The sequence below is a fragment of the Protobothrops mucrosquamatus genome, unplaced genomic scaffold (genome assembly GCF_001527695.2).
Source record: "Protobothrops mucrosquamatus isolate PMUCROS unplaced genomic scaffold, P.Mucros_1.0 scaffold1165, whole genome shotgun sequence".
NCBI classification, from domain to species: Eukaryota; Metazoa; Chordata; class Lepidosauria; order Squamata; family Viperidae; genus Protobothrops; species Protobothrops mucrosquamatus.
Window position 1 is genome coordinate 191,245 of NW_015387380.1, and position 9,366 is coordinate 200,610.

Below are 9,366 nucleotides of genomic sequence, written 5' to 3' on the forward strand. Positions count from 1 at the left end.
TACACAGCAGCTGAGAATGGCGTGCTGAAAGATGGAATGGAGTCTTGCAGACCATGAAAGACTCACTGCTGGAGGATTCTGGTCTGAGCAGGTCATATTGGGACAAAGCCATGTTGACTGCTAATTATTTAGTCAATAGGCTGTGGAGTTCCTCTATAAATGATACTCAATATGCTATGCTATATGGGAGAAAGCCATCTCTAGCACATTTAAGGGTGTTTGGAAGCAATGTATGGGTGCATATTCCAAAAGCAATCAAGGAGAAAAGGGCAACCAAAGGCTAGAAAGCTCAGATTTATGGGCTATGAGCCTGGCTCAAAGAGCTATCGCTTTAGTGATGGGAGCAGAAGTATAGTAATTTCCAGATCTGCTAGCTTTGCAGAGCAGAATTGGGGCAGAATTGATGCCAATTCTGGGGATGATCCACTTAGTGATGGTAACTCACTTAGTGACGGTGTTAGCGTTCAGGGAGGAGAAGCTGAAAAAGGACAAGAAAAGGAGTCAGAAGAAGATGGTGACTCTGATGTGAAGCAGGAAAGGGTTGACAGTCAAGAGCAGTGAATGCCATGCAGGTCAGAGCAATGGAACAAGGGGATTCCACCTGACAGGTATTCTGCTGGGAAAGTAAAGGTGTGTAATGTGTGGTATGAGCCAAGAAACTATCAAGTATTGGCACTACCCAAAGTGGAGAAACTGAAGTGGAAAGAGGCCATGGACAAAGAAATGAAATCCATGGATGAACATAAACTGTTCACCTCTATGATTTTGCCACAAGGTTACAAAGCTGTAGAATGTAAATGGGTATACAAAAAGAAAGTGTTACACAACAATGAAGTCCAATATAAGGCAAGATTAGTGGCACAGGAGTTTTCGCAGAAGAAAAACATGCACTATGATGAAGTATTTGCACCAACGGTAAAAAGTGAAACTATAAGGTTGGTAACGTCACGTGGGCATAAAATTTGGCACTTTGATATAACCACAGCATTCTTCAAAGCAGAATGGGAGGAAGAAATTTACATGGTTCAAGCACCAGGGTATGAAAGTAAAAAGCCTGGCACTGTGTATAAACTGAACAAGGCCATTTATGGGCTGAAGCAGTCAGCCAGAAACTGGAACATCTGTTTAGATGTGGCATTGAAGGGTCTTGGGTTCAAGAGCTGTAAGGCTGATGGTTGCATATATACTGCAAAGTTCCATGGTGGGGATTGCCAATTATTAGCATTTGTGGATAATCTTTGCTTCATTGCAAAGGATCTAGCACAGGTGAAGGAATTTGCTAATCAATTGGAGAAAAAGTTTTAGCTGAAAAGTCTGGGCGAAATACAAAACTATCTTGGTGTAGAGATACAAAAAACTGAGAAAGCTGGCTACGTTCTCAGTCAAAGAAGGAAAAATTGAACAGCTGTTGGAGAGATACAACATGAAGGATTGTAATTTTGCTCCAACACCTATGAGTATAGATTTTCGTAACACTTTGGACGAGGACAAAAGCGAAGCCTGTGATCAGGAGATATATCAGTCAGCAATAGGAAGCCTGTTATATTTGTCAAGTGGTCCAGACCAGACATAGCTTGTGCAGTAAGCATCTTAAGTCACTTTACTGCCACACCAACGCAGTTGCATTGGATGGGTGTGAAGAGAATTCTCAGGTATTTGAAGGGAGCTGTGAATTTGGGTCTTCAAATACAGGTCTCTAAAGAGTTAAAGTTAAAATGTTATGTTGACAGTGATTATGCCAATGATGTGCAAACCAGAAAATCCAATTCTGGGTTTGTGATATTATTTGGAGGGACTTTGATTGGATGGAAGTCCAGAAAACAAACAACTGTAGCTATTTCTACTGCAGAGGCAGAATTTATTGCTCTGTCTGAACTTTGTTCAGAGATGACCTGGTATGTACAGCTGTTAAATGATTTAAGTATAAAAGTTAAAGAAGCTGTAACAGTATTTGAAGATAATGCTGCTTGCATTAAAATGGCAACAGGTAACAGAGTGAAAAGTAGAAGCAAGCATGCGGACATTAAGTATTGTAATGTCAGAGAAGCCATCAAAAGTAAACTAATTTGCTTGCTTCATTTTTCTTCAGATGACAATCTGGCAGATGTAATGACCAAGCCATTGGGTGGAGTACACCATGGGAAGAGTATTAAATTATTTGGTTTTATGTCTATTCCAGTCATAAAGGGAGGAATGTCACTATGTAAGAAATTTTATGAACTGGAATAGTCATAGCAACAAACCAGCCAATGACAATTGTTTTTGATTAAGACATAGTATTGGCTGTGTAAGGCATGTGATCCAGCCTAGGTCTGGGCATGTCTTAGTCTTCTCTGTTTTTTTTTTTCTGATCGCCAAATTCAGAGTTGTTGATGTTCCCCAGAGCTGAATGAAACTGTATGTATCTTGTTTATATATATTTTATAGATAAAGTTTTTCTAAACTATGCTTCCTGCTCATTTTGAATGTGTACTTATTTTTTGGACTTATTTTTGTGCTGGAATGCTGTAAAACCCTAACAGAAAATAGGTTGACCTATTCTCCAAAATAGGTTCACCAAAATTCTCCAAAATAGGTTCACCAAAATTTTCACTTTCTTTGATTTTATTATTGAAATTTAATCTTGAAGATTAATATGTGAAAGATGGCATGGTAAAATGGACTAAAATTTTGGTTATAATATTATGCTTGATCAATAGGGAGTTATGTGTATACAAGATTTGTAATTTACATTGAATTATCATTTGAAAGACCATTTTTATGGAAGGATGTATTGATGGTATTTAACTCCTGACAAGTTATCAAAGATGTACAAAAGAGTATCAAACAAATATTGGAATGTAATTAATCTGAAAGTACCTTTTATAATTCTTGGTGGATATGTGGGAAAGCCGAAAAATTTTGGAATCAGATGCCCCGAAGCTTCTTGGATGAGAAAGGAAACATTTTCTAAGAAAACACCATGAAAGCCTAATTGCCTTTTGGAAAAAAAAAACAGTTTTGGGACAACCATGATGTGGATGATTGAGAATCTCCATAAACAATTGGAATCAGGTGGGTTCAGAAAATTTTGGAAATGGATGTATAATTGAAACTGAAGTTTTTGTTTTAGGGATAGCAGATAAACAGTTGGAAAGAAGACATCATTTGTACACATGACTATAGGTGGCAAGGTTGTTATATGCTCAAAAATGGAAAGAGGAAAATATGCTTACAATGGAAGAATGGATTTTGAAACTAATGGGTCTAGCCAAAATGAAGAAATTGACTGCTTTTCTTAGAGACAGTAATTTGACTAAATTATTTGCAACTTGGAGTCTGCTGCTTGATTTCTTACAAGATAAAAAGAAAAATCAACTTTTAACTTTGGGATTTTAGGATTAGATTGGACTTTATGTATATATTTGATGATTTAATATCAATTAGATTAAAGTTAAGAGAAGACTATTGGCATTTTAGAGTGTGGACTATTGAGATTTAAAGTTATTGGTATTATTTGTTTAAATTTAGAGAGAGATTGTTCTATGATTATTTTCTCTGACCAAAAGAAAGCTGGAGTTCATCTTTGTTATACATTTGTTTGTTGCATTTTTCTGTTACATTTAATTTGCATTGTTATTCCCTTTTCCCTTTTGTGTTATTTTGTATTTTAATGTTTGACTTTGAAATGTAATGAAAATTTAATTTAAAAAATAATGGAAAGTGATAGTTAAGAAAAGAAATGCAGATGATGCTTATGATGAGGAAGTGTTGCAGTCAAACGTGTAAAATTGGTTGACCCCCCAAGAGTTCTCCCTTTGGTTTTTTAAAACTAATTTTTAACAGATTTTAGTCATCCTTGCCTCCCTTTAAATTCTAAATTTCCTAAATTTTTAATTTCCATATGTTGTTCTTCTATTTTAACAATTTTATTGTACGCTGCCTAGAGTCCTTCCCATGGGAGATAAGCAGTTCAAAAAGATAAAAAAACAAATAAATGAAGTAAAATATCCAGGTGCCTCTTGCCAGGAGAGGTGGCCAGAGATGATCTAAGGGGCTTTTGGCAAAAACAGCCCGTGCTCCATTATGCACATCAGCCATTTCCATAACTAACTGAACACTAAGAACTGGCTCTGCAAATTACCAGTTTCCATCAAGGTTAAGATGGAAAGGTGTATAAGGGAAGAGAAATTGGCAGAAACATTGCACAAAGGAAAGGAATGGATAACTATGTACATAAGGAGAAAAATACAGAGAAATACGTGCATAACATTAGGACCCTTCACACCCAAATTTTCAAAGAAGTGAAATCAGACCTGGTGTGTGTGTGTGTGTGTGTGTAGGGGGCAAAATGTTTTTATTAGAATTTTGCCATTACTTTTTATTCTCTAGTTCTCTCAATTAACAGATCAGGCCAAAATAGCAAAATAAATATTTTTCTCTATCTTGTTTTAATTGGCAGAAGCTATCCTGGTTCTCTGAGGTTATTGCCCAGGAAAATTTCAGGTGAAAAGTTCTACAGAATACCGATTACAGATCTGAAATGATTGTCACCTATGATCCAGAATGAAACAACTCACCAAAGCCCTTTGAAAAATGCTCTAAAAAGGGGACAGAGGCTCTCTCTGCAAATGCATCTGCCTGGTTCACTAGAGCCTCTTTGACCGTCTCATAGCCAGTCAGCACCACCATCTCCTGGAATCCCAGTCTGATGCGGAAAATGGGACCATATTTTTTGGACAACTGAAATTCAACAGATGAAAAACAAGAGACCATTTTGATCAATAATTAATGAGTGATCATGTGCAGAATTTTGTTTAAGTTATCATGACTCATAGTTCCAACGATGAGATCATGTTATTTTCTGTTTTTGCTTTATGGTATGCTATGATGTTGTATTTTTATGATTTTTAATTTTCATTTCATTTACTACATTGTGTTTGTGTGTATGTATGTATGTGTGTGTGTGTGTGTGTGTGTGTGTGTAAAATCAAAATGACCCTTATGTAATAAGAGGGTTTTTGCACACCAAATGACCATGTCAAATTAATAATAATAATAATTATAAAGTTGGAAGAGACCTCGGAGGTCATCTAGTTCAACCTCCTGCTCAGGCAGGAAACCCTATACCATTTCGGACAAATGGCTGTCCAGTTTCTTCTTAAAAACTTCCAGTGTTGGCGCATTCACCGCTTCTGGAGGCAGGTTGTTCTACTGGTTAATTGTTCTAACTGTCAGGAAGTTTCTCCTTAGTTCTAGGTTGCTTCTCTCTTTGGTTAGTTTTCACCCATTGCTTCTTGTCCTGCCCTCAGGCGCTTTGGAGAATAGCCTGACTCCCTCTTCTTTGTGGCAGCCTTTTTATAAAGGGATTAATTATGTAGGACTCTGTATGAAGGTGAAGCCTGTGCAAGAGATATACTTATATTCCAGCATTTTGCACAGCTGCCTTGAAGCCTTTAGTGCTGGATATACAGTTGAATTTTAGTTTAAAGAGACTCTATCCAGTTGTTGAAAGGATTACACAGAAACTTCGAAGGAAAGAAATTAAAATATATTTTCATAAATGACTCTGGAAATCAGGAAAAATAGCCCACTCTTCTTCTTAAAAAGCTGTAAGAAAATCTTGCATTTAATGTTGCTCTCTGCAGAAATTATTTAATTACTTAGAATTCTGCTTAAAACATAGGAGTGCCGCTAAGAACATATATGAAACCATTCAGCTTAACAGTATATTTCCATGGGTTTTGAAATAGCTCTGCAAATCTGAATGAACAATTACAAAATTTTATATCTATTAACAAATGTCAGTGAAGCTTCACAGTCATCCAGGTAGAGTTGTCTGAAAGTTGAATCATGGCACCTGGACTTCTTTTCTTTTTTGTTTTGAAACTTTTGGCTGCTTATCCAAGTAGTTTGTTCAGTCTGAGCAAGTTGGGGAAGGGGACCCCATATATGTCCTCCAGGGTAGCCAGGCGAGTAGGTAGAGAGTCGTTAAAGGTGATTACTCAAAAAACTTTCTCTTAGATGGGTCCTAATGAGCCTATTCAGATTAGGTGAGAAATGAAAACACCCTGGAGGATATATAGTATATGGGGTCCCCCCCCCCAAAAGCAACTTGAAGTTACTTGGATAAGCAGCCAAATGTTTTAAATGAAAAAAGAAAAGAAGACCAGTTGCCATGACTCAACTTCTAAACATCCATTAACAAAAAAAGATTTTCTTGTAATAATCCTTCCAGGATTCATAAATATAACAGAATAACATAAATAAGATTGTTGGAAGGGACCTTGGAGGTTTTCTAGTCCAACCCCTTGTTTAGATATCAGGTAAATCTCACTTTTAAAATATTTTCATAGACATTGAAAAACATCAGCCAACACATGAGACTTATCTGAGCAACTAATCACATTTTTGTGTTATCTCAACAAATTTTGGTAAGAATACTTATTAATCATTTACCTCCATCATTGTTCTGTAAGGCCTCTTCAGATCCACCATGTGCAGATTTCCCAAAATGGGAATGGTCCTGGGTCCCGGGGGGAGATTGGGGGAGCGGTTATTCCAGGAACTGCCCTTTTTCAAAAGGAACATAACTGCAAGAATAAACAGTAATACTATTACAATTGCTCCAGTCCAATCCATTTCCTTTTAGCAATCAGCTTTCTGTAACAATTACAATGAATTCTGCAAACTGAAGTGATATACAAGTATGTATTTCAAAGCACTGAATTAGGCATAGCCCATCTACTCTTTCTACTGAATCATCAGCATGCCCTGTATATAAGGGAACCTCCCTCCTTTCCCTTGTTTTGTCTCTCTCCTCCCGTGGAATTTGACCTGAGCTGCATGGGCAGGATCTATGAAACCTTTGCAAACAAATTTAAACTTATTTGAATTGTGCAACAATCCAACATTTAGGTCAGATGTTAATAATATTTTATACAGCTTTCATGTACAGTAGAGGCCAAAATTGTGGAAACCTTTTGGGAAAAGTGTACAGTAGAAATGCCACCTTTGGTTAAGTTTCCACCAATTTTTCTTTTAATTTCTTTATAACTGTAGCCTTGTTCACTTAATAATACTATTTTACATTGCTTTCTGGGTGACCAGTCCTTTGCACCATTACTTTAATTTTATTACATTTTACAAGCTCACTAAATGAAAGAACACAAAAAAAACCCAACCAACTTGATAGCAATCACATAACACACTGACAAATATCCTCCTCTCAGCTTCAATACATGGCATCAATAACTGAATCCTACTGTGACCTGATTGGCTCATTGCCAAAACAAGATGACACCTGATTGGCTCTCTAAACACTCATGCTCATTGGTTACAATCAGATGAAGGAAAGCTACCTGATATCAACCTAAGCAAGTTGTGCTTCCTTTTTCTGGTTATTTGGCTATAATTTTCCATAGAATACAATACAGATAGTTAAACAAACTTTGTTGCATTACATTATTGATTAAATTATCTTTCCATTGATATATAATTTTATGGTACTATTCCAAAAGAAAGTGGTGATATTAGCCATCAAACCTCAAAAATACACTTTTCGCAAAAGTTTCCACAATTTTGGCCACTATTGTAAATGTTTCACTATACAGTTAACAATTCCAACAAATGGAATTAAATTAAACAATATTGGGTCCCAAGAACAAAAGAGACGTGCCTTCTTGAGTAATTATATAGTTAATTATTGAGCCAACATTTTTACATTGGCTGAATGATAAAGAATTTTCCACGACTTTTGTGAGGAAAAAAGAGTATTTTCTGTTTTTTGCATAATCTCTTATTTGGCCACAAAGGTTTCTTTGACAAACTTTCTCTCTTCTTGTGGCACTGGGGTCTCAATGGCCTATCTATATGGGAGAAGTGGGAGATATGGTGTAGGTGAGAGCTGCCACACAGTTAAAATTCTTCGTTTAAATTGGCATCTTACTTGGTATTACACAGCATTGACACAAAATTGGGGGCGATGTATGCAAATGTTCATATATGACTGCCACTGGGTCCTTTTCATTTCTTCAACTTTATATGCTGAAAAAACATGTTTGTTTGTTTGTTGTTCCTTCTTTCTCTCCCTCCCTCTCTTCCTGGCCATTAACTTTGGGGTTAATGCATAATTTGGTGGTCTTGGATCCACAACTTCATAATACAGTATTTGAACTTTGTTCAGTTACATCCATATTTGGACTGAGAGACCCTTGTTCCACATGTGTGCCCTCAGGTTTAACTTATGGTCATTCACTCACACACTCACTGCCTTGGAAAATTGCCACACTCAAATTACTTTCAACTGAACACTGAGGCACAAACGATTCTTTAGAATGCACAGAGACCCAGTCAATTTAAAATAGCAAGCAACTTTACTGATTACAAAGTATATTTGTGTAGGACGAAAACCCAACCCCGGAAAAAGCCCTATTTATAACAAAGGTCTTCTAAGACATAGAAAATAAATAAAATTGCACAAACAGCAAAAGGTAAAAAGTAACACCATCTAAATTTTTTCCCTCTCACTTGAAGCTGGTCAGATAAATAGCCTCCGGCAGACTGGCATGAACTTTAGCCTTAAGAAAAAGCAACAATGTTGCAATCAGAGGTTTGAGTGGCTCTAGCTGTTGCGAAAGCAAACACAATGAATGCAGCCTGTTAATTTACAGAAACAGCTTTCGAGAGGCTATAGACGGGCTAGAGATAAAGGGGTAAAACTAATTACATCTGTTTAACAAGCTTAAGTCAGGGATGCCGACACGTTACACCCGTTAATAGCCTTCATGAAATGTGCTAGCCAAAATCAAATAACAAATACACAAAAGTAAGCCTCCAGATTACAGAATGCTGTAAAATTGTACAAAAACTCATGTATTCAATAAATCAATTTGCCAGCTGACCCGGAATTCATTGCTGCTGTTACCAGTAGCATTGGCTTCCGAAATAAACCAACCTCCTTTCCGATACGTTCGTCTCCCGGCTCTTCATTTCATCGGCCTGATCATGCTCTCCCAGCTGGAAAAAGTAAACCGCAGGGGCATTTTCTTCCCACATCTGTTTGCTCTTTCATGCACATATGTGGGAAGTCAGCCCACCTACCCAGATTTTTTGGGGTGGGCCTAATTTAAGCCTTACTACAAAAATAAGGCCTAATTAGGAACCCGCCCAGTCCGTCCCACCTCACTGCTGCAATGGGGCAGGAGGCCATGTGGCACATCGCACGGCTGCCAGCACAATGAGGCGAGGCAGGTATGGGAGGAGGTGGAGCTGCCCCATACACCCACTTCTTTCAAGACCCCTCCAGCCAGGCCATTCCTTGCTCAGCAACCTTCCCTTTCATCCTCTCGTGAGCCGGACTGCCATGCTATGGAAGATGGGAGTGGT

General features: G+C 37.5%; 1 protein-coding gene across 1 annotated transcript in view; it reads right to left on the reverse strand.

Moving 5' to 3' along the window:
* Positions 1 to 6,621, reverse strand: part of LOC107291683 (cytochrome P450 2K6-like) — a 29,749-nt gene extending 23,128 nt beyond the window's left edge. The window contains exons 1-2 of the mRNA XM_015820704.1: positions 6,439 to 6,621; positions 4,560 to 4,722 (exon numbers count right to left, since the gene is read on the reverse strand). Coding sequence (XP_015676190.1) covers positions 4,560 to 4,722; positions 6,439 to 6,621 — 346 coding nt within the window. The remainder of the gene's footprint in view (positions 1 to 4,559; positions 4,723 to 6,438) is intronic.
* Positions 6,622 to 9,366: the final 2,745 nt, after the last annotated feature.